Consider the following 25,302-nt stretch of genomic DNA (forward strand, 5'->3'; position numbering starts at 1 on the left):
ACCTTATATTCGATAACAGGGAAAATCCTGAAAAAATCCTTAGTCTTTTTTTCTCAAATTCAGCGCCCCGCGGCTCCCTTCATGCTCAGCCAAACAAAGCCAAAACTCCTTTTAAAAATTTCTCCGCGATTTCTCCAAAACCCCTAGAATAACTTGTTAGCTACCCCTCTATTCCCCCAAAAAAAAGCGCTATAATCCAAAAACATTGGGAAAGCTCCTTACTCTTTTTTCTTCAAAAACTTGCCTCTTGCTAGCTACCTCTAAAATTCTACGCAGAGTCTAAGTTCTACCTCGCTCTTAATCGCACCGATCCCGCAACAGCTTCCAGAGCACAATTTTTTCCTGCTTGTTCGCTCCCCGCTCTGGTCCCGAATGCGCTGCTTACCTCATTTGAAAATTCCCCCCTTAGACCAACTCCGCCTCACTGCGCCCCGCTGCCAATCACATAACCCTTGCACCGCTCCCTTCGCACCCCGGTTAGCCAATCCGCTCCAGGCTCGATTACTCGCTCTCCCGCTGATGTTAAGACTATCTTCGAACCCCAGAAGAGATCTGACTTCAGACGTATCAACAACTGGCGCCGCTCAGACTGCTTGCGAGCTCAACAGCCATGAAACCAGGGATCAACAACTACCTTCGCGTGCCCTATGTGCATATCACTCGGTAAGTGTTAATCTTCCTCTCTAACTACATTTTTCGCATTTTCCTTTTTACCATTTCTGTCAATCCTTTCATCTTCAAAAAAGCCATGCAAATAGGCTCTGTAACACTTGGAATACACTTTTTAAAACATATATAAGCTCCCCTCTAACACTCAGAGCTAAAAAGTGCGTTTGTAAGTTAAACTATAGCAGCGATCATGGCCTCATCAGGTACCTCATTTTTTCTCACTCTTGTTCATATAATGTTTATATTTTTACTGTTTTTTCCCGTTTGTAAATACTCGATGTTATTTCTTTTCAGACTCTGAGATAAACCTGCTCAACTCCTCTTTTTTTGAGTATCTCGATCGAATTGGTAGGTTTGGTTCATTCTTGTTCCCCTTCTTAACAGCTAATTGTACAAGAAAAACAAAGCATTAACCCTCTTTTTTCATTTTTATCAAACTTTCTAGATATCTCTGACTTGGACACCTTTATTGGTACGAGTTCCCCGAATTCTTCACCACCAGTGCTTGTGCGATCCACAGGAAAGAATATTCGTCTCTCCACACGGGACAGAGAGTATTTGCTCTCTACGCTAGATCGCCCTGCTTCATCTGGCCCCAGTTCCATTCCCGTCGGAGCTTGTTCTCTCCCGCAACCCTCTGGGAAAAACTTGCGCCTGTCCGCCGGGGACAGGCAAGATTTGCTCTCCGAGCTCACTCCCGATGCTCCGGCCGATCGGAGCCCCAGAAACGCTTCTTATTCTCCGCCATCAGACACAGGAAATGCACCGCGCCTGCCTTTGAGACCCAATCACGGTCAGTCTCTCTAGGTTCTCGCTTTTTTTCTCATTTCTTTTTTAAAATAAAAACTAACCCTTTTCTATTTAACTTTACTAACTGTTTGTATCTTACCCTCAAATTCTCAGGGCGTTTCACAAGGAGGAGTAGCAGGACCCGCAGGATCGCAAGGACAAGGAGGACAACGCGAACACGCACCCGAAGGCAGCTGGCTTCAATCGCTCTTCGCGCGGTATCTCTGTTCGCTGAATTAGTTCAGCTCATCTTATAAAAACTTTGTTTTTGATTTTTTTTTCATTTTGCTTTTCAAACATACTCTCTTTTGTGGTTTTTTTTTTCTTTTAATATATTCCTGTTAAACAATAATAATAAAATAAATGGATAACCAGGAACAAGATATTACAGACCCGTTTCTTGCTTTAGAAACAGCGTTAGCTAGGTTAAATGAAAATATACACCATTCTCAGATTACATATTCACAAAACAGTGAGCAACCTGAGGTGATCAATAATAATGATCCTTTAGAATTGCTTAATTTAGCTCTTGCCCGATTAGCACCCAATGAAAGTGCCTTTCAAAATATTTCTTTGAGTTTGGGATTGGATCATGATGAGATCCAAACAGAGTCAGACGCGGTTCATTCACAAATGAGTCTGACACAAAACATCTCCTCTTCTGATCCGTTTTTAGCAATTAATAGAGCTTTAGAAGCTTTGGCCCAAATACAAAATGAGGTTCAAATACCGCCAGAGTTATTGAGTCAAATAAACAGGCTAAATCAAAATCGTTTCATTGATTCTCAAAGCCAGCATTCGCTAGTCTTTTCCCCAGAAAATGCGTGTCCCAACGAACCGCTCAGCCGCAGCCCCCCGGTACAGCTGTCAACCACTTTCAATGACTCTAATCCTCATCAATCACTCAACTCTCCCGCAGACATTGTCTCTGCGAACGAGCCACTTAACCCAGTAAACCATGATCACTCCTTTCAACAAGGGGGTAATCCAGACCAGAGTTGCGCCAGTAATTCAGCACAACCCTCTATAGTTGTTAGAAATAAATTTAATAACGTTGAAATTAGAGAAATTTTGAATTTTCCTCCTCCAAACGATATACCCGACTATGCGCATTATTATCAAAGCGTAATGTCTAGTGCACGTGAAATATCAAACAGGGTTTTCTCTCACGCACGTCCAGGTGATTATATCCAGTTAGAATTGATAGGCCAGCAGTTACAAAATAATGTTTCAGTGATTTTACGTGATAATCATGATTTATCTGAATTTGAAAATTTATTCTTGAGAGCGGTACAGTCAAACTGGTCAGTAATGTGTGATGGCTCGTTGGAGGTTGTAGCTCAGATTGTTACACCCCCAAATGGCAGTGGGAAAAGATTGCTTAAACACATACTCGACAGCGAAATTGTGAAAAAGAAAACACGGTTTTTATACGTGGTCCATAACCCCTCGAATAAGTTGTGTTTTGCTACAAGTGTTGCCCACCTTCTGCAACCCGATTTTAATGACTATCAAGCACAAACATTAGCTAGAGAAATTCAACAAAAAGCTGGTCTAAATGATCAAACGCCTGTTGGGTTTAATCAAATAATTACATTTGAAAGGTTACTAGGATGTAAAATTATAGTATTTTACCGTAACGAGCATGATCGCACCCTTTGTAAATTTCAGACTAGTACAGTGAATAGCGCAAAAGCCTTGTGTTTATTTTTATTTGACAATCATTACTACGCTATCAAAAATCTTAAAGGATTTTTGGGCACAGCGTATTTGTGTACTCATTGTTACATAGGCTTTAACCATGTGTTATCCCATTTCTGCCCTGCTCGTTGCTCAGTCTGTATGCAGCCTGACTGCAACGATCATTTCCTCTCCCCTATTGTATGTACCGATTGTAATCGCACCTGTAGATCTCGTTATTGTTTTGAGAGCCATAAAAAACTCGTTGAGAGGCGTGAAAGGTCTGCCAGCAACTGTGAGCTCTACAGGAAATGTATCAAGTGCTCAAGGCTATATTACTTAGCAGCATATGAAAAACCTCACAAATGCCAAAAGAGAAAATGCCAAATCTGTCGTCAGGAAATCTCTAGTGATCATCAAACACATCAGTGCTATATGCAGGTTTTACAACGCGAAACAAAACATAATAACAAGTTGATTTTTTATGATTTTGAAACTTTTGTTAACGAACACGGTGAGCACAGCCCTTTTCTGGTGTGTACAAAAAACATCAGATGGTAAATCTTGGAGCTCTCAGGGTGAGCATTGCGTTGAAAACTTTCTTACTCATTTTAGACGCCCCCTCTTCAAGGGCTCAATCTTTATCGCTCATAATGCAAAGGGTTTCGATGCGTACATTATCCTTCGCGGGTTAGTTAGGCGAGGATTAAAACCAAACTTGATAATGCAAGGTTCCAAAGTGATCAGCTTTACAGACCCAGACTTTAATCAACGTTATATAGACTCGTCATGCTTCCTACCTATGCCATTGTCAGCTATCCCGAAAGCGCTGGGATTTTCAGATAGTGTTAAAGGTTTTTTTCCTCATTCTTTCAGCTCCAAACAAAACCTAACTTATGTTGGACCGTACCCTCCCCCTTCCGCATTTAGTCTCGAGCGCATGACATCAAAAGGCAGAGAGGAATTTTACAAATGGTATGATTCAGTCAGCTCTGGCCCCTTCAATTTCATGAAACAGGCGCTGTTATACTGTAAAAATGATGTTGAAATTCTAGCTCGGGGTTGCGCATTGTTTAGAAACGGGTTTATTGAAGAGACAGGAGTAGATCCTTTCAGTCGCAACACGCTTGCAAGCGCTTGTCTTAAAACGTATTTGACAAACTTCATGCCTGCCAATTCTCTGGCCCTGCCCTGTCCTTTAAATTACCATAATCAGGTAAAATCATTTTCCTCATCCTCAATTCAATGGCTCGAATATCTCTCGTTTACGCAAGGTGTTTTTATCAGACATGCGCTCAATCAAGGAGAAAAACAGCTCGGTAGTTATTATGTAGATGGATATTCCGAAAATAATGGTAAAACATACGTGTGGGAATTTTTGGGCTGCTACTTCCATGGGTGTATTAAGTGTTTTTCCAATCAATCCGATGTTAACCCCCTAATAGGTTCCTCTTTTGCAGAGTTAAACAGCGCCACTCAAGACAGGCTCGCTAGATTGAGAGCTGAGCATAATGTCTCTCTTGTTATAATCTGGGAGCATGAGTGGACCGAGTTAAAACGTAGTGATGAGAGTGTAATCAGCTTTCTCAAACGTTATGATCCACCAGAGCCTTTGAACCCCCGCCATGCCCTCTTTGGAGGCCGTACAAGCCCAGCACAACTTCGCTGTAGTGCCGGCCCCCGTGAGAAAATCAACTATGTCGACGTGACCTCCCTGTATCCATATGTAAATAGTACATGTAGTTACCCCTTAGGTCATCCTCAAATAATCTTTCGAAATTTTCAGCACCCTAAAAACTACTTTGGGTTTATCAAAGCTGCCGTTTACCCACCACGACTGCTCTATTTTCCGGTCTTACCATTTAAAACAAAATCAGGAAAACTTCTCTTTACTCTCTGTCGCACTTGTGCTGAAATGAACAACCAACAAGGAGCCTGTAACCATAGTAACGAGGATAGAGCACTGAGAGGGGTGTGGACCACTCCCGAGTTTAACCTCGCATTAGAAAAGGGTTATGAAATAGGTCGAATCACAGAGGTATGGCACTTTGAGAGACAGAGTAACACAATATTCACAGACTATGTACATCATTTCCTGCGCAAAAAACAAGAAGCTTCAGGCTACCCATCAGATGCTGTAACTGAGGAGGCTAAACAGCTTTACATTAAAGACTACCAGGCTAAGCAAGGAATAACTTTAGACCCTGAAAACATAAAACTAAACCCTGCTAAAAGACAAATGGCCAAACTTTGTTTAAACTCTTTTTGGGGAAAATTTGGTCAGAGAAATAATCTCACACAGAGCAAACTGGTGAGTGACCCCGAGGAATTCTTTAACCTCATGTTCTCTCCAAAATACAAAGTGAGCTATTTCTCTTTTGTCAGTGATGATGTGGCTCTTATTCAATGGTGTTATGGTGACCTCTGCACTCCGCTCCCAAATTCCACAGATAACATCTTCATTGCGGCCTTCACTACTTCATATGGGCGTATGAAACTCTACAGTTACTTGGATCAGCTGCAGGAAAGAGCTATTTACTATGACACTGATAGCGTAGTGTATCTCACTAAAGAAAATCAATCTGAACTAGAAACAGGCAGGTATTTAGGCGAGCTAACAAATGAGTTAGACCAGGATGATTTCATTACAGAGTTTGTTGCAGCAGGACCTAAGAGTTATGGTTACATGACCAGAAAAGGTAAAGTTGTTTTGAAAGCAAAAGGAATCACACAAACACATGATGTCTGCGAGAAGGTCAACTTTGAATCTGTAAAGACTCTTGTTGACAATTACATTGATAACTGTGAAGGAGGGTCTACACTTGAGGCCCCTCAGCACAGTATCGTTCGTAATAAATCAGCCTTTTCACTACAAAATTCATCATTTCCCAAAAAATTCCGTGTTGTTTATGACAAGCGTAGATTGCTGCCAGGAGGTCTGACTTTACCCTTTGGTTATTGATTTTTTGTTATTTGTTTTTGTTTGTTTTTTAAAAAAATGTTTCAGCCTGCTTTAATCGAGTTTGACCCCAGACTTCATGTGCCATTTTCCTGTATGGTTGTCGGGCCAAGTGGCTCTGGAAAGACCTTTTTTGTGAAATCTGTATTGGAAAACTGTGTACATGTTTTGAACAAGCTTATTGACAATGTTGTGTGGGTTTATACATCCTTTCAACCTCTGTATTCTGAGCTTCAAGAGAAAAATAAAAACATTAAATTCATCGAGGGCATTCCTGAATCATTTCAAGATGAGACCTTGTTTCCCTCACACCAAAGTCATCTCATTGTACTGGACGATGTTATTTTTCAAGCAGCTAATCATCCGGAAGTGGTCCGGATTTTCACTCAATACAGACACCATAAAAATATGAGTGTGATGATTTTGAGCCAGAACGTGTTTTTGCAAGGTAAACACAGCAGGACGATCAGTCTGAACAGTACTTATATGGTGTTGTTTAAAAACCCTCGTGATAAATTACAAGTTAATACACTAGCTAGACAAATATACCCAGGACGTGTGCAATACTTTTTGGAAAGTTTTGAAGAAGCTACAAGAGAGCCACATGGATATTTATTGATAGATTTAACCCCCACCTGTGCAGAGCAACTAAGACTGAGAACAGGGATACTACCCTCTGAAAAGCTGTGTGTTTTCTTGCCCAGGAAAAAATAATAGAAACAATGTCTGTAAGATTGAGAAGAAACTTAGCTTTACTGAAAACACTATCGAGAAGTTCCCCTAAAATCCGTAAGGTTATTTTACAACAGTGCTCGCCCGATTTTATTCAGTCTGTTTGTGAGATTTGTATGAATCTTTTAAAAGGAAATATTCCAGTCACAGATTGTCAGCATAAGAAGTTGAGACGGTATAGAGAGAAAATCAGACAGATGGCCAGCAGACGAGAGGGTGTTAGGAAGAAAAGAAAATTAATCACTCAAAAGGGGGGTTTTCTGTTACCTTTGCTCACAACGGTTCTACCCATTGTTGCTGACCTGGCAATCGGGGCAATTCGCAAATAAAGATGCAGAAAATGTATCTGATCTCACCTGAGCAGATCAAACGCTTAAATGAAACACATGCAAATGCTTCTCGAGTGAATATCAGAGAGAAGGCGGAGGATGATCTGGATAGTGAAATGAGACAAGTACTGGAGACTCAAGGTCTAGCACCAGATGAGAAAATTAAAAAGTATAATATGCTTTTACAAAGGTATCTGGTGCTTGAGAGACAGAAATCAGATGAAAGCAGACATATAACACTGAGACTGCCCAGAGAGCATAAAGGGGGTGATAGTGAGAGATCCGATGAATATCATCTGGAAGAAAGCGTAGAGGGGGGAAAGACGGGAAGTGTGAATAAGGTTTTACACGATGTTTTAACCCACATAAATCCACGTTCAAAGAGAAACACTGAATATCTAATGCGTAGAATATTAGCATCAAAAGGTCACATCGGCTGGAGTGAGGAGGGTGAATTGATGCATAGAGAAAAGCCCATAGTAGGTAGTCAAATGCTGGACCTGATGAAATTTTTAGCAAGTCCCCGTGCAAGTGTGAAACCCATAGGCTGGAGCTCTCTCGCGAGAATGTTGGCGGATGTAAAAATACCCCTATCAACTATTGGAAACTTATCAGCTAGAAGAGAAATAGCAGCGTTAAAAGGAGAAACAGGAGAATACCACACATCATCTGAGGATGATGTTATTGTTAAGAAAAAGAAGAAGAAGAAGAAAAGCAAGAGCATCACGCCGTCTTGGGTGTATTTCTGATGTAATCAAAAACCAAAAAATAAAACCTTATTGTTTTTAAAAGTTAATTGTTTCTCATGTTTTTATATAACAAAAAAGCACAAATACACCACTTTTTTCCGAAAGAAAACGTTTGATAGTTTTATTGAAATATTTTTAACACAAATGACAATCATTAAAAGCTTTCAGAGAACACGAAGTTTGATTAAAATTGCTAGCCTTACATATTAATACACATCTGATAAATCGTTTTACAAAACACGAGACCATGCTATCATTTTTGATTTGGTCAGAGCTATATAAAGCAAGTACATCCTCATAACTCTTTCCACGCGATTTGTTAGCCAGAAAAAATATGCAGTGTTGACCACATACAGTGGAGATTGTGGCTTGTAGCTGTCTTTGATGAAAAGATACTCGTTTAGCATGCTTTTTCAAAAATGTTACAATACTTTTCGGGTAAAAAGGATAATCTGGTGGGAATCCAAATGAATCGTAAAAACTTGCACCTCCGTCTTGATCTAAAGAAATAGCCAGCCAGTGAGTTCCAGGTTTGTTCCTAGGATCTGTATTTATGATCATATATGTAGGCCTTTTAAACGAGCGTTTGAGTAATGTTAATAATTCATCTTCTGCATATACTCCAAAAAAACTATCGCCCACTAACAGTCTCATAATACTTTCCAATTCGTGATTGTTCATGATTCAATAAAAAAAGTGAAACCTTAGTAATAATCAACCAAAACTTGTCTTTTGGAATTGATCTCGAGAATGGAATCATAACAAGCATAAACGATCAGTGTCGTTGTGTGAGGCAGTGGCACTCTGAAGCGCATTTCAAGTCTCAAGTTCCCATTTATCACAGGTGACAAGGCCTGATTGTCATCTGAAGGATTCATATTGAAAACAAACAATGTATATCCTTGTTCAAACTCCTGTCTGTCAATGCACAAGGACAAATCTTTCAGGTTTCTCCCGGTAGCAGTGTACAGGCTGTAAAACTCTCTTACGGACTGATTTTCAGCAAAATTGGGTTGAAACGCTTTGGCTGGTATTTGCTTACTCTCATGACACAGAGCCAAAAACTCTAGATTGTTGTGTTGGAAATTGAAAGGGCATAAATCATATCGACCTGTAAAAGCCTCATGGTTAACCATGCCTATGACTAGGTAACGGGGAAGTGAGCCCAGAAACAGATTCTCATGATGTGATATCCGCGAGTTCTCGGGTATTGAAAATGTTTTTACATTAATCCGGGAGATGGGATACAATGCATTCGCTTGCATGAGAGCGGACGCATGGCCAACACGGACAGCGGGGGAGACCGTGACTTTCCTTACGAACAATGATGCCCCAACAATATTGAGATGGTAATTGGCATTTTGAGGCGCCATGAGGGTGAAAGCATCGTTGGCTCTTGTGAGTTTAATCCGTAGATCCACATTATTTAATAAGAGTTTTTCGCAGAAAAATATGTCTGAATGTAGCGGACCGATCACATGGAACTCTCGCGAGCGTTCACTGTAAACTGCCCTCCGGACTAAGCCCCTATTCGGCCCGTTATTGACAACATGGGAGTCGTGTGAGCCAGCAGTATCTTTGTAAAACAGACCTGCACTAAATTGAGTTTTCAGAGTTTCTTCTGAGTAATTTAAATATGTTTCAATTATGGCTCTATATGCATGTGTCGAACTCGCTTGTGAAATCAGTCTGTCGCCCAATGTGACGTCACACTGACTGAAGATGGTGTTTAAAGGGTAATTTATAATTCCAACATTAGCGTCTGCTGCAATATCGCTACCATCATGGTTTGTTATTTTCATTCTTAAACTGAGCAGTGTATCATTCAGATCTAAGTAATGCAAGCCATTTCCGGGGACATAAAATTCCAGAGGTCCCCGATCTGTGAGCGCTGTTACTGGTAGAATTTCTGAATAACATTTGTCCTCGATAGACATCTGAGTGAGTGGGGCTGTAAAAATATCTAACTCACTCAAGGTGCATTCGTTTGATCTCTCGTGAAGTAAAGACATTGCTGATTGCTTCTTAGTTGATGTTGTGTTTAGAATATATCAGTCTTGCGTCCTCTCCGTCTCACGGTTTTCCCACTCTGTCTCTTTTTCACCGTTTTCCTGCGCTTTTTAAACCCTCTCAACCTCTGACCAGGGGGTCGCTTCAAGGGTCTGCGCGAAATTAGTGTCAGCCCCGAACCCTCTTGCTGTTCTGGTGTGTTCGACCGAGTTAAATTTGAGAGTGATGAGGTGACAATATCAGAAGCAAAACCTTTGACAGCAGATTTGAGGTGAGGCTTTGCGATGCTCACACCCCTCTTTATGAACGGGGTTACAAATCTAAACAATTTAGAGAAAATAGACGCTATTCCGCGCCCGTAAATTACAGGCGCACCTGAAAATCCGGGCAGACCGTTACCAGCCTGTGTTTGATAATACCCTATAAATCTATTATTATCCATTTTTTTTGTTGTTGTTGTTGTTGTTGTTTTGAGTTATGCAAGATCCTTGACAGGACGGAAATGTAGCTTTACTATCGTTTTACCGTAGGTAAAGTTTACAGGCTCGTTCTGATCGGTTTTGATTTCAATATGGATATTTTCAATTTGTCTTCGTGCAACTGGAATATAGTCTGGTTTGTTAAAAGATAGGGTCACGATATCTCCGTAATTGCCCTCTATTTTCACAGTACGCAGTAGCGGGGAGTAGCTATCACCCACGAGCTGTAAGGATGCTATATCAGAATAACAGAATAGATGATAACAGCCAGCCTTTATATCTGCAGGATATGGTGCAAATTTGCGCTCAAATCGTTGCCATACACCTGCTGGTACACCAAGCATATATGCGAGAGGCGGAAAAAACCTTAGTTGATATATTCCCCCAGCTGTGAATTCAAACTTTTTAACAATGGGATGATATTTTAGATAAATATCACAGCCGATACGCCTCAGGCAGGCCTCAATCTCAGCTCTCAAAGTTTCAGCATGATCATAAAACCCGGCGCGTATTTTGGTTTTAACTACGTTGTCAGGGTCAGCATCACCCTTTCTCCTATATTCAAAATAAGCCTTATCATTCGGGAGATTAAGCCATGTATAGGGATATGAAATTTCAGTGAGAGCAACCTCCCATGACCCATCGAGATTGAGATGCTGGGCGAGATCCACACGGAAACAGCTACTGGTGTTAGTTTTAAATACATTCAAACTTGCATTTGATGGAAGCGTGACGTAAAAACCCTGCGACCTGACAGTCATTGCTAACCCGTTACCAAGGTTACCAAGGTGCGTGTGTGGTCCGAAGTTTGTTATGCGATGGTTTTAAGCTCACTGGCTTTAACCCAGCTATTAAATTTCTCAGGCCAGCTCCTCCATTTGACCAGGAAATAAACCTGTCCCCTCTGTTTACGTTTTGAGAGAATTTTCTCTATGTGATAGAGCTTATCCTTGACAAGAGTGATTTTCTGCAGCTCATGCTCATAAAAACTACCGATAATTTCTTCCCCGTCATAATCTTTGATTTTATAAACGGGAGGATCTCTAGGTATGCATTGGTCAATAGTAAACACTTCGCTTGTGAATGTTTGCTCATACCGCTTATCAAACACACCTCTGAGTTTAGAGAGCCTAACATGATCACCTTTTTTAAATTTCATGGGGTTTTTTCTACAGCGAGAAGAGGTGCCATACAGGTTTTGAAATACTAAGGCTGTGTTGTCTGAATTTACTTGATTCGGGGTCATTTTTATGGAACGATGGTAACTACTGTTATAGCTGTCTAATAAATCTTGTAACACATCGATATATCTACGTGTATTTGCAGCAGTGAAATATCTATACATTTTACTTTTAAGAGTTCTATTAAACCTTTCACAAACTGATGCTTTTAGATCGCTCCCTGTAGCAAAATGATTTATACCATACTTTTTCATTAAAGATTGAAAACTGGAATTAAAAAATTCCTTACCGCTATCTGTTTGGAGTTTTTGTGGGATTTGGCCATGTTTCAGGACAGATTCAAATGCTTTAGTGACTTGAACGCCTGTTTTGTTTTTCAAGATTCTTGCATAAGCTTTTTTAGAGAAAACATCTATAACTGTAAGTAAATATTGATAGCCATCATTATGCTCGGCTAACGCTCTCATATCACAAAGGTCTGCTTGGTATTGATTAAGAGGTCTGGGGACAAACACACGGTTTCTCGGAAAGCGCAGGCGTGCAGCTCGGTGTAAGGTGTAAGCGTCTTGTCCAGAGAGGAATTTCTGTGCTGTTTGCGCGTTAATCTTTGTACCAGTTTCATCCTGTATGCTTTTAATCAATTTTTCCACACCGCAAAAGCTACCAGGGTGAGCTGGGTCATAATATGCACGTTTCAATAGATTCTGCTCTGCCATGTGTGATCTTTCAAGTTATGTTTAACTATGGTTTTATTTCATTATGAGCGGCTAGTTTTATGTCATGTAACGAGTTTGCAAATATATTTTTTATTTGATATAATTAATAACATTATAGTTTGTTTCTTTTCTAGTGAAAAAAATAATTAGTTTGATTTACTGCAACGCTTTTCCAAAAAAGTTTTATTTGATGTAACGGTTTTCCACAAACTATTTAATCTGATGTCATGGAAGCAATAGATTTGAATGGGTGCGAAACAAATAACAAGATTGATTGTTGCAATGCTTTTCCAAAAAAGTTTTATTTCAGGTAATGGTTTTCAACAAACTATTTAATCTGATGTAATGAACAAAACAATAAACATGAACAAGAAAAGTTCTAAAAACTAACAGAGAAAAACATTTAAAAGTAAAAATAAGAAAAATAAAAAACATGTTAAGAAAAATAAATGGTAAAAGGGAGAGAAGAAAAAACGATTACTAGGGGAGCCAAAGGGAGTATTTGTCATATAGTACTTTATCAATTGTGGTCCGGGTAACTTCTGTAACGCTTGACTCAATTTCTAACAGTGCGGTCTCTATATCACTGGCCTCTCGGAGTTCAAAGAGATATGCTTGGGCCACACCTCTGACTTGAGCCGCTGGTGGTGAAAAACCCTCTAACCGCAAAATTTGTAATAATGTGTTGGTGAAATGTCCATTCCATAATCTTCTGCTGAGTTCATCATAGTACTTGAAAAAGTAATATTTTTCCAGTGGGAAAAGACATGAATGTCGTCTTTGTGAGGGATGTGACACCTCACATCCTTGACAGACATCTTGTCTGTGTTTCTGGAGCAAGGAGTTAACGAGGTACTTTACAGTCAATTTTATAAGTTCAAAAACAGCAGTAGGGAGTAGAGTCGCGGCCTCATCGATGTCCGCGGGCGAAGGCTCGTTGTCTTCAGACTCTCGGAAAAGAGCCCGGCACACAGGGTCGCCCAAGGCCCACAGCGATGCACCGGAGATTGCGGTGCTTGAGGGGCTCTGCTCCGGTGATTGCCACCCGAGAGCCGCTAGTTGTGGATGGCTGGGCGAGTTCCAGCCTTGCGGTGATGAGGGCGGGGGTGGAGGCATAGCGGCCGGAGACGCTGAGGCCTGATGCGGGCTCTCGAACAACGGACTGGATGGCGGAGTAGCCAGATCGATTGGCGGAGTGGGTGGCGGTGTAGCCAGGTCGATCGGCGGGCTGGGTGGCGGTGTAGCGAGATCCATTGGCGGGCTGGGTGGTGGTGTAGAAGCAGCTGATGGTCGGAGGGATGATGGAGATAGAGAGCCGAGGGGTCCAAAGCTGTGGTTAGTCATGGTTGTTTTAAGTAGTGGATGAGAGAGCGATTGCGGTTTTTAAGGGCTAGGGGTAGGAGAAGGCGGGGTAAGGGGGGGCCGGAAGTGGGGGTGGGGGTATGTTGACCGTGGCGGGTTATTTCCAACCATCACCAGCTCAGTTGTACTTTTACTCATTTTGAACAGGTTTAATATTGTCGCATTGTTCTCGGCCATCATGTTGAGCCAGTGCTGAGTCGGAATCCGAAGCAATGTGCTGAAAACCCCGGACTGGGAGTTTGTAAGGTCGATCACAAAATCATCTGTGCAAGCTTGCTCGCATGTTTGTCGACTAACTCTACATACCCATCTGCAAAATGGAGTGCTCTTGGTCTCCCACTGGGTGTATGTGACGGTTTTGGTCACCGTGTTTTCATTCCGGAGTCGTTTGTGTTCTTGGGTGAATGGAGGGAACGAGTATTCCTCTTTGAAAACCCGATGCGTCTGTGTTTGCTGGTCTCTGGTTCGCGGTTGCTGAGAGCTGGTTTCCCGCACGCTTCTCTCTATTTCAGGGGTGGTAATGAGTGTAATAACCGCCCAGTCAGAGCTAGTAAAAGCGATTCGCGGTGTTAACGGTCCAAAACTTTCACCGGCTTTGAGCTGATAGAAAAAGATTTCACTCTGTGGTAGGCTGAAGGCATAACCCCAAAACCTGCCATTGTTGAGGCTGAATCTTTGCTCCAAACGGTTGGCCGCTGCTGTTGGCTGCACTCTGCAGAGATGTAGTCTTCTGAGTTCAGACGCCGTGGCGGAAGCTCTGTAGCAGTTTACAGGAGTTTGAGAAAGCACCGTTAGGTCGGTAGGTCTCACGGCCATGCTTCTTTGAGAAAAAAGAGAAAGCTTGCTTGTTTTTTCTGAGAGAGAAAAAAACAGTTAAATTTAAGCTGAAATGTTAGATTATTTATCCTGAATGCCAGTAAGTGAATTAACCTATGGCTGAGAAGGTAAATCGAGCCTGGAGCGGATTGGCTAACCGGGGTGCGAAGGGAGCGGTGCAAGGGTTATGTGATTGGCAGCGGGGCGCAGTGAGGCGGAGTTGGTCTAAGGGGGGAATTTTCAAACGAGGTAAGCAGCGCATTCGGGACCAGAGCGGGGAGCGAACAAGCAGGAAAAAATTGTGCTCTGGAAGCTGTTGCGGGATCGGTGCGATTAAGAGCGAGGTAGAACTTAGACTCTGCGTAGAATTTTAGAGGTAGCTAGCAAGAGGCAAGTTTTTGAAGAAAAAAGAGTAAGGAGCTTTCCCAATGTTTTTGGATTATAGCGCTTTTTTTTGGGGAATAGAGGGGTAGCTAACAAGTTATTCTAGGGGTTTTGGAGAAATCGCGGAGAAATTTTTAAAAGGAGTTTTGGCTTTGTTTGGCTGAGCATGAAGGGAGCCGCGGGGCGCTGAATTTGAGAAAAAAGACTAAGGATTTTTTCAGGATTTCCCCTGTTATCGAATATAAGGTTTTGGGAAATAGAGGGGGTACCCTAACAAGTTATTGTAGGGTTTTGGAGAAATCGCGGAGGGTTTTTTAAGGAGTTTTGGCTTTGTTTGGCTGAGCATGAAGGGAGCCGCGGGGCGCTGAATTTGAGAAAAAAAGACTAAGGATTTTTTCAGGATTTTCCCTGTTATCGAATATAAGGTTTTGGGAATAGAGGGGGTACCCTAACAAGTTATTGTAGGGTTTTGGAGAAATCGCGGAGGGTTTTTTAAGGAGATTTCCCTGCTTATGTATCTAAGGATTAGGTTAAGGGGGCTGCGGGGATCGCGAGTTGTTTTTTCTGAGTATGAGTTTTATTCTAAATCTACAAATGCATATAAATCGAAATAAAGTTTTCCCCCAAGGCATGCAGCATGTGTTTGTGGCCATACTGAACGTTACAAAAGCACAAGTTTAACTAAACAATTTTAATATGGTTTAATACATTTTTAAACACATGAGCACAGAGCCCGAGAGAGCACGGTCCGGAGACACGGGCGCGCCCCCGCGCGCCCAGACACACAGCCTCGGGCGCGCGCGGGCGCGCGCACACACTGACCCACCACCAGATGGCGTTTTTTGAGCATAAAAAAATAAATAAATTTTTTAATTGCTTAAAGAAATAAAAGAATGCTATTTTGATATATAAGAAACTTTCTAAATAATCAATTATATTTTTATGAATATCATATTTTTATGAATATCATATTTTTATGAATATCATATTTTTATGAATATCATATTTTTATTATTTAATTACTTCCTACTTCCGGACTTCCGGAGCTAATTTAATTAGAGGATAATTTAATTAGGGGATAATTTAATTACTTCCTACTTCCGGAGCTCATGAATAATTAATGAGCTCCGGAAGCAACCTGTCACTTTTTTTGACGAAAGGGGTATAATATCACTCTCTCTCATTCTTGGCGGTGACCTCAACCTTGGACTAAATGAAGAAATGGATAGGCTCAACACAACAGGAACTCAGCGTAATTGGCAGTCCACAAATATAATCAAACAGTATATGAACGACTTTGGTCTTTGCGATGCATGGCGCTCTCTTCACCCCACCAGTAAGGAATATACTTTTTTCTCGCATGTTCATCACTCTTACTCTCGTCTGGATTATTTTTTGGTCAGCAGCTCACTGCTGTGTGACATTTCAGACACTGAGATTCATCCTATAGCTGTCAGCGATCATGCTCCTGTATCTTTAACACTAATGCACAAGAATAATACTACGCCAAGTAAAAACTGGAGATTTAATATATCACTACTTAAAGATGAAGACTTTATTAAATACTTTAAAAAGGAATGGACTTCATATTTAGACTTTAATGACACTCCCGGAATATCTGCTTCTGTTCTATGGGAAGCAGGGAAAGCTGTGATGAGAGGTAAAATAATTTCTTTCTCATCACACAAAAAGAAAGAAGAAAACAAAAATATTCAGGAATTAGAAAAAAACATCAAATCACTAGAAGAAGCCTACGCGTCCCACCAAGATCAGGAAACATTGAACAAAATATGCAAAACAAAACTAGAATTAAATGAAACTATTAATAAAAAAACACAATTCCTTATACAAAGACTTCGCTTGCAGAATTTTGAACACAGTAACAAATCAGGTCGATTTCTAGCTAACCAGCTAAAAATAAATAAAGAAAAAACAACTATATGTGCTGCTAAAGATTTATCGGGGAACACAATATATGATCCTGGAAGAATAAACAACATTTTTAGGGATTTCTATGAAACTTTATACTCACCACAAATAAACCCATCTAAAAATGAAATTGATCTGTTTCTTGACAACGTAACTCTTCCAAAATTACTAGACAGTCAAGCAATGGAACTGGATTCGCCACTGACGCCAAGTGAACTCCAGGAAGCCCTGATAAGTATGCCCAATAATAAGGCTCCAGGTCCAGACGGCTTCCCTGCAGAATTCTACAAAGAATTCTGGACAATTTTGGCACCAGTATTCCACAGCATGTTGCAGGAAATCGAGGAAAAGGGCAGACTACCACTGAAGGAAACGGTTTCCAGGGCCTAATCCGTGGATCGACTTCCTCCGAGGCGTGGACGTCTATCAGCAGAGAATGTACCTTCACCTATCAGCAGAGAATGTCCCTTAGTCTGTAACACAGTCAAATATATTCTCAAGTAATATTCAAGCATGCCATTCAGCGTGTTAGTACGAGCTCGGGAGCAGCTTGGGAGAACAAGAAAACAGAGACTGCTTTAGATTGTCTTCCCAAAGTGACTCAACTTTATTCACAAGTACAACAGTTTATATAGAGGGTAAAATTCATGAGACAGCAGATTATCAGTTTAAACCAGTACAGACCAAGATAAGGGAGCGTCTTCCTGCCCTTGGGTGAAGAAGCATCCTTTGTGTAGTTTATTAGTTCAGCTACAATTGTGATTATCTCAGCGACATATTTTCAAGGCACAAAACGAAGAGTTCTTTCATTAGTGAAATCTGAAACAAACCATTTGGCCTTCAACAGGCGTCTAAAAGATTAAGAAACTAATGTAGCTGAGGGAGTGATCTCTGTGGTATTTCAACCTTGTACCAGCCTGTGATTCTCACACATCAATTCTTGGGTCAAAGAGAAAAACACTGAAACAAAGGGGCCTTATTGAATGACAGAGTTTTCCTGCATAATGTCACTATAAAACAATATCCAGTAAATGCTACCATGGTACTAAAATACCTAACAGTTCCCCTCTTTTATTATTTTTTAAAATAATAACTCAAATAGAAAGGAAAAATCACAAATGTAATAACATAATATAAAAAGCAAATCATAAAATGTAATAGTTCACAACCTAATGTTCAATATACACATCAGGAACATCATTGGTAACATCTGGCACATCCTCAGGATCAATTTGTGCTAATTGCAAATACATTGAAGTAGCTGTACTAGTAGCTATATGGGTTATCATTGAAAATGTGGCTTGCAGAAATGTGAACAGGGTTGCACTTTACAATACGAAATAGTAAATAAAAATCCTAAGGTTAATGCAGTAGATATGATTAATAACCTAAATATATAAAAAAGACAGTTCTTTAGTCGTCTCCTGGCCTGGTCCCAGGTTCGAGAGACCCCGTATAAGCGTCGTGTGATGACAATGGGCATTTCATTTTCTCCATTATCAGGATGAAACGAGTCTATCTTTATCAGGTTAGACATTGTGTGGTACTCTAGGCTTTCTGTTCCTGCTGGATGTTCGAGTACCTTGTTGTTGTTCTTTCAGGCGTTGTGTGTTAATCAGTGATTGTGTGTGTGTAGGTGGATTGGATCCGGGCGCTGGCTCGCCTGAGTCGTCATCTGTAGGTGTATTGAATCCGGGCGCTGGCTCGCCGGAGACGTCATCTACTTGATCCGACGCCTTAGGTGGTTTGGTGGGGCTGGTCTTAACCCTGCTGGCATGAATCCACTGAGGTTGTCCGTCTGTTAGGATGCTGGTTCTCGTCACTGCAAGTACAGTCTGGGGGCTGGAACACGCGGCCTCCCCGAGTGCCCTTGGTTTTAGCAACTTTACCAATACCGCATCTCCTGGTTTCCACGGATGGGTTGGATCTATGGAAGGGAGAGGCTGAGAGAGACAAACTTTCTGATAGTTATTATTCAGTTTTTCTACCAGGTTGTGAACATCAGTGGACAATGCAATATACATCACCTTCTACTAGCGGTGCCCCTCTGGAAGCTGACCATGGTGTTGGAAATAGTCTTATTTCAAATGGAAATAATTTGGTTACTGCAGATGGAGTCATAATGTATGAAATGGAAAATCTGGTTGTGGTAAATGCTGATGTTTTACTTTTGGTTTTCCTACATTAGTTCGTGCACATGTTAGACAGGTTGCTAATATGCTTTTACTGCATGTGATGTTTTCTCAATTACAAATCTTGATTTTATTGCCCCTATTACCCCTCTTTGTCCGACATGACTCACACAGTGAAAATGTCGGGCAAGGACTGGCATCAGGGAATATGGGAGGGCAATCAAACCCTTAAGATTTTGTATAAGCCATCTCTGTCATCTAAGGTACAGTCATTATTCTCCCAATAGGTGTAATCACATGCAGAGGCTTGCTCTTGTATACATTTTAAATCAACATTTGTTTCTAAATAGTCTGGGAGTGTAACAAGTGGCAGCTGTAGGGGCACAGATAATACTTCCTGCGGAGGTGGGAGCTGTGATGCAGCTGCAGCCTTGGCTGTCACGTCTGCTAAGGCATTACCTGTTGCTTCGTCTGTGTCAGCTGTACTGTGTCCTTTCGTTTTTACAACTGCAACGGCCGATGGTAGCTGTATAGCCTGAAAAAGTCTTTGAACAAGATCAGAATTAGCAATTTATTTTCCATCAGCAGATCTAAATCCTCTCTGTCTCCACAATGTGCCAAAGTCATGTACGACACCAAATGCATAGCGGCTGTCTGTGTAAATTGTCATACGCTTATCCAAATGGAGCTCACAGGCGCGTATTAAAGCCATGAGCTCTGCTTTTTGTGCTGAGTGAAATGGTAATGAGTGAGCCTCTAGTATGATGTCAGGCACTGTTACCACTGAATAGCCACAAAGAAATGAGTTGTCACTCGGCCTTGAACAGGACCCGTCCACATAAACCGTGGCTGAGTCTGGGATAGGTGTTTGCTCTAAATCTGGACGTGGTGCTGTGGATTCCTGTATACGTGTCATGCAGTCATGATCGTCAAGCCTGTCTGAGCCATCCTGTCGGTCAGAAGAACACAGCATAGGATCAATAAATGTGCTGGCGAATTGGGTGTGCTGCTCGCTTTTATAGTGAGATTTGCATATGTTGTGTAGTTATGTTTGCTAGAATGGTCGTGACCTGGTGATTGGTGTGTAGAATAGTGTCATGTGAGAGTGTGAGCTTCTCGCAGTCCCTTATCATGATAGAGCAAGCTGCTACTGCTCCCAGTCAGGCCGGCATTCCCTGAACAATTCAGTCAGCACCTTTGAGTGGCAGAGGTCAGCGCTCCCTGTAATGCATTGAAAGAGGCAGTCATTTCTGTGGACCACAGTATTCGAGGAGGCTTCTCTTTTTTACAACAGTCACGCAGAATGTGGTCATGAAAAGAACAGTCTGGTATCCACTGTCTGCAATAGTTCACCATGCCCAGGAAGGACAACATTTCCTTCTGTGTAGTGGGCCGAGGGACGGAGGTCACAGCTTTGACCCTGTCTGCAGTCATGGAACGTTTTCCGTGAGACAGTGTGAATCCCAAATATTGAACAGAAGTCTGACAGTACTGCATTTTCTTTGCTGATGCTTTGTGGCCAGTCTTTTGGAGGTGCTGGAGAAGCATGTGTGTAGCAGTTTGACATAGTTTTTCACTCAGAGCACAGAGGAGGAGGTCATCCACGTGTGGATCAGGGTGCAGCCCTGGAGGAGTGAAGCTGTCCAGGGTAGCACAGATCACCATTGAGAAAGCAGCAGGGCTGTCTATCATGCCTTGGGGCAAACGAGTCCAAGTGTACTGCTTATTTCTATGTGTGAATGCAAATAACGGCTGTGTGTCTTCATGCACAGGTACTGAGAAAAAGGAGCGGAGCATAAATCCACCACGGTAAAATGTGTATGCAATGCATGTCAATATGCTGTGAACATCTGAAACGAGAGGTGGCAGAGGAATGTTGACTGCATTAATTTGCCTTAAGTCTTGTATGAAACGCCATACGCCAGGTTTGTTAGGCTTTGGCACAGGATTGACAGGAGTGTGGGCTTTATTACTCCTGTAGTCAATAAATCTCCTATCATGACATCTAGGGCTGCGGCTTTTTCGGCAGAAATGGGATGTTGCTTGACATATACTGGCTTGTTGTGTTTTAATAGGTGTACGTGATAAAGTGTACAGTCAATAAATCCTATATCATTCTCACTTTTTGACCACAATGTCATATTCTGGTATTCAGCTGGCAAGGTAAGTGCAGAAATAGTACAGTCGATAGGGTAGGTTAGATCTATGTGTCGACATATTTCGTAACCTATGTCTGAGTTATGTAACAAAATCACTGTTTGACCTTAGAGAAACAAAAGTGTGGCTCCCAGTCATGGGATTACCTGGTAGTGGCGTCTGTACACGTTTTTTTTGGCACAGTGTGTGACATAGAGTACCGGACAAAAAGGATGTTGAGTTCATTCTCCGCTGAGGCGTCCAGCTGACACAGAGGCTGTTCCTTCTCCATGGTGTCGGTGCATAGGGCAGAGAAAACATAGCTGTTATCAGTGTCAGCAAACATTTCACCCTTTATGTTAAATGAAATATACAAATTCATTTTTGCTCTGGGTGTCTGCGGCTGCTGGAAAACTGAGCCACAATAAAAACACATATCTCTACTTTTATCCTTCCGTCCTCTGAAACTTCCTTGCTGTGCTGGAGCGGGTAATCCTGCATACATTAGTTTCTCACTTTCCTCTGAGCCTTCTACATCAAAATTCAACTTTATCTTAACACTTTTAGCTTTCGTGGTAGTATCTGCACTGGCCTTCAGTTTTACTGACCTGTTTTCTGGCGATAATCGTTCGGGATAGGGCTCCGGAAATAAATTAGAATGCATTGAACTTACAGTCCGTAAGTTGTAAACAAAGTCAGTCACATAAGCACTTCCGCATGTTCTGGATACGTGATCATGGACGTCTTCACCGATTCGCGGACGTAGGTTACACGTAACCGGAAATGGGAGTTGTACTGAGCCGTTATTTGAGACTTTATATTTTATTTTTTTTTTCGGTTTTACAGTTAATTTTGAGTTTTTATCGGACCCGTCTAAGGTCTTTGAATTATTCTGACCCATGGTCAGTGATTTCCAGATGGGTTTAGACGCTTTGAAGGATTTAAGTTAGTTTTTATTTTTGCTGTGGCACACCTGAGGTTACTTGATTTTTTTGCTAGCAATTTTATCTTTTTAGTGAGCAACTTCTCACTTTTTAACGAGCAACTTCTCGTTTTATGACCCCAGGCAACTTCCTGTGTCCTTTCTGCTGGTGAGCAACTTCTTAGTTTATGACAGCAGGCAACTTCCTGTGTCCTTTCTGCTTTTATTTACAAAACAACAGGCAACTTCCTGTGTTTCTATGTGGGCCACTAAAGAAGGCTCCTCAGTGTATCCCACTTGTTACTATGTGGGCCACTGAAGAAGGCCTCGTCAGCGTATCCCGTTTCTATGTGGATCACTGAGAAAGGCATAACACAGTCTTATAAAATAAAAGACGAGTGCCTACCTTCGTCAGGATCCCACTTCTGACACCAAAATTGAAGGAAACGGTTTCCAGGGCCTAATCCGTGGATCGACTTCCTCCGAGGCGTGGACGTCTATCAGCAGAGAATGTACCTTCACCTATCAGCAGAGAATGTCCCTTAGTCTGTAACACAGTCAAATATATTCTCAAGTAATATTCAAGCATGCCATTCAGCGTGTTAGTACGAGCTCGGGAGCAGCTTGGGAGAACAAGAAAACAGAGACTGCTTTAGATTGTCTTCCCAAAGTGACTCAACTTTATTCACAAGTACAACAGTTTATATAGAGGGTAAAATTCATGAGACAGCAGATTATCAGTTTAAACCAGTACAGACCAAGATAAGGGAGCGTCTTCCTGCCCTTGGGTGAAGAAGCATCCTTTGTGTAGTTTATTAGTTCAGCTACAATTGTGATTATCTCAGCGACATATTTTCAAGGCACAAAACGAAGAGTTCTTTCATTAGTGAAATCTGAAACAAACCATTTGGCCTTCAACAGGCGTCTAAAAGATTAAGAAACTAATGTAGCTGAGGGAGTGATCTCTGTGGTATTTCAACCTTGTACCAGCCTGTGATTCTCACACATCAATTCTTGGGTCAAAGAGAAAAACACTGAAACAAAGGGGCCTTATTGAATGACAGAGTTTTCCTGCATAATGTCACTATAAAACAATATCCAGTAAATGCTACCATGGTACTAAAATACCTAACAACCACCAAATATGAATTCTGCCAACATTAGTCTCCTGCTAAAACCAGGCAAAGACCCTTTATTTCCCTCAAGCTATCGTCCAATTTCTCTTTTAAATGTAGACCTTAAAATAATCTGCAAAGCTCTCTCAAAGAGATTAGAGAAAATGACCCCCCTCTTAATTCATCCTGACCAAACTGGTTTCATAAAAGGTCGGCACTCCTCAACAAACACTCGTAGATTACTTAATTTAATAGACTACTCATACGATAAAAACATCGAAGCCATAATATTATCTCTAGATGCAGAAAAAGCATTTGACAGAGTTAATTGGAAATTTTTATTCGCAACTTTACACAAATTTGGTTTTGGAAACTCTTTCATAAACTGGATAAGAATATTATACAATTCCCCAACGGCTCGTATCAGAACAAATGACCAGACATCCTCCAGCTTCTGTCTCCTGAGGGGCACCAGACAGGGATGCCCACTCTCCCCCTCACTTTTTGCAATTTTTATCGAACCTCTAGCAGCAGCATTTAGACAGGCTACAACAATTAAGGGCATAAAATGTAAGAACATAGAACATAAAATCAGTCTCTATGCGGATGATGTGTTGCTTTTTCTGCAAAACACACAAACCAACCTCTCTGAGGTAATTACTTTAATAAACTGGTTTTCAAGAGTTTCAGATTATTCAATTAACTGGCCAAAATCTACAGTTCTCCCCATTAACTGCTCCTTCCATAATTCTTCCTCTGCCCCACTGCAATCCGGAAATATTAAATATTTAGGTATTAATGTCTCTCCTAAGCTTTCAGACTTAACTAAACTAAACCACATCCCACTTCTAAAGAAAGTAGAAGGCGATCTGACTAGATGGAAATCTTTACCCATATCACTCATGGGAAGGGTCGCCACTATAAAAATGATGATCTTGCCAAAAATAAATTACTTATTTTTGATGATCCCTAACAAACCATCACAAGATTGGTTCAGATCTCTGGATTCATATATTTCCAAATTCCTTTGGAAAGATAAACCCCCGCGTATTAGCTTAAAAACGCTAAAAAGAACCAAGGATAGAGGAGGATTAGATCTGCCTAATTTTCACCAATACTTCTTAGCCAACAGGCTTCAGTTCATCTCAGAATGGTTAAAACATACCTTCTTAGTTGAGCCCTGGCTAGATGTTGAACAGGCACTATGCAAGGATCTAGAGATTTCAGACCTACCATTTATTAGCTCAAACATCAAAAGACATGAATGCTTTAAAAGTATCAACATCAGCTTTTCTCTAACAGCATGGTGGGAGTTTCTAAAAATAACGGAGTCTTCATTAATCCCATGCAAACGTACACCTATCTGGAATAACCCTGACATATTACAAAACAATAATATGATTAATTTCCCAGAATGGAGTTGTAAAGGAATTAAATACTTAGAACATATATTAGAGGGAACAGAATTTATTCCATTTGACAGACTAGTTGAACAATATGGGATCAACAAGACAAGGTTTTTAGAATATCAACAAATTAAATCCATAGTAAAAAAGAAATTTAACCTCAGTCAAGTTGAATTACAAACACCACTAAGTGCGGCACATTTTCTTACTCTTAAATCCCCCAAATTATTATCTAAAATATACAGAACACTTTCTAAATTAGATGAATCAATATCCCTTCCTACTGCAAAGTGGGAAGCAGATTTATCAGTCAACCTAGACCAAAACTTCTGGTCTCAGATTTGCTTAAAAACTTTTAAATTAATTAAAAATCCCAGTCTGCAATTAATACAATACAAAATACTTCATAGAGTGCACTATACAGGTCATCGGATGTTCAAGATGGGCTTTACATCTTCCAACAACTGCTCACACTGTCAAGGCAATACACCAGACAATTACATCCACGCTCTTTGGTTCTGTCCACCAGTGCAAAAGTTTTGGCGCGAGATATGTGAAGACTTATCAAAGTGTCTGAAATGTAACATTCCAACCTCCCCCTTAGTGTGTTTGTTGGGCAGCTTAGATAATATCACTTCAGAAAAGAATATAGCCCATATGATCTTCACTGCCCTATGCATAGCCAAGAAAACAGTCCTCATGAACTGGAAAAATAAAAATAATCTTAATTCTAACCAATATAGAAATTATCTATTAGATTACATTAGTCTTGACACAGCCTCTGCCACCACATTAGATCAATTGCTC

The 25,302-nt window shown here is 41.0% G+C and overlaps 1 protein-coding gene and 1 long non-coding RNA gene across 2 annotated transcripts; one reads left to right on the forward strand and one right to left on the reverse strand.

Moving 5' to 3' along the window:
- Positions 1 to 1,741, forward strand: LOC309719481 (uncharacterized protein). The gene is made up of 4 exons (XM_082555633.1): positions 1 to 663; positions 964 to 1,017; positions 1,115 to 1,462; positions 1,573 to 1,741. Exons 1-4 carry the CDS (start codon positions 648 to 650, stop codon positions 1,713 to 1,715), a joined length of 561 nt encoding a protein of 186 aa, XP_082411759.1. The 5' UTR covers positions 1 to 647; the 3' UTR covers positions 1,716 to 1,741.
- Positions 1,742 to 17,367: 15,626 nt separating this feature from the next.
- On the reverse strand, positions 17,368 to 21,289 carry LOC309718208. Its single transcript, XR_014279920.1, has 2 exons — positions 21,220 to 21,289; positions 17,368 to 19,461 (listed from the first exon to the last, which is right to left on the reverse strand). It is a non-coding gene; the product is annotated as an uncharacterized lncRNA (long non-coding RNA).
- Positions 21,290 to 25,302: the final 4,013 nt, after the last annotated feature.

This window comes from Aulonocara stuartgranti (genome assembly GCF_965226115.1).
Source record: "Aulonocara stuartgranti genome assembly, chromosome: 12".
Classification (NCBI taxonomy): Eukaryota; Metazoa; Chordata; class Actinopteri; order Cichliformes; family Cichlidae; genus Aulonocara; species Aulonocara stuartgranti.

Bases quoted from the DNA above. Each gene is read 5' to 3' on its own strand.
- LOC309719481 (XM_082555633.1), top strand. The intron at 1,018-1,114 runs GTAGGTTTGGTT...CAAACTTTCTAG, and splicing joins TGAGTATCTCGATCGAATTG to ATATCTCTGACTTGGACACC. The intron at 1,463-1,572 runs GTCAGTCTCTCT...TCAAATTCTCAG, and splicing joins GCCTTTGAGACCCAATCACG to GGCGTTTCACAAGGAGGAGT.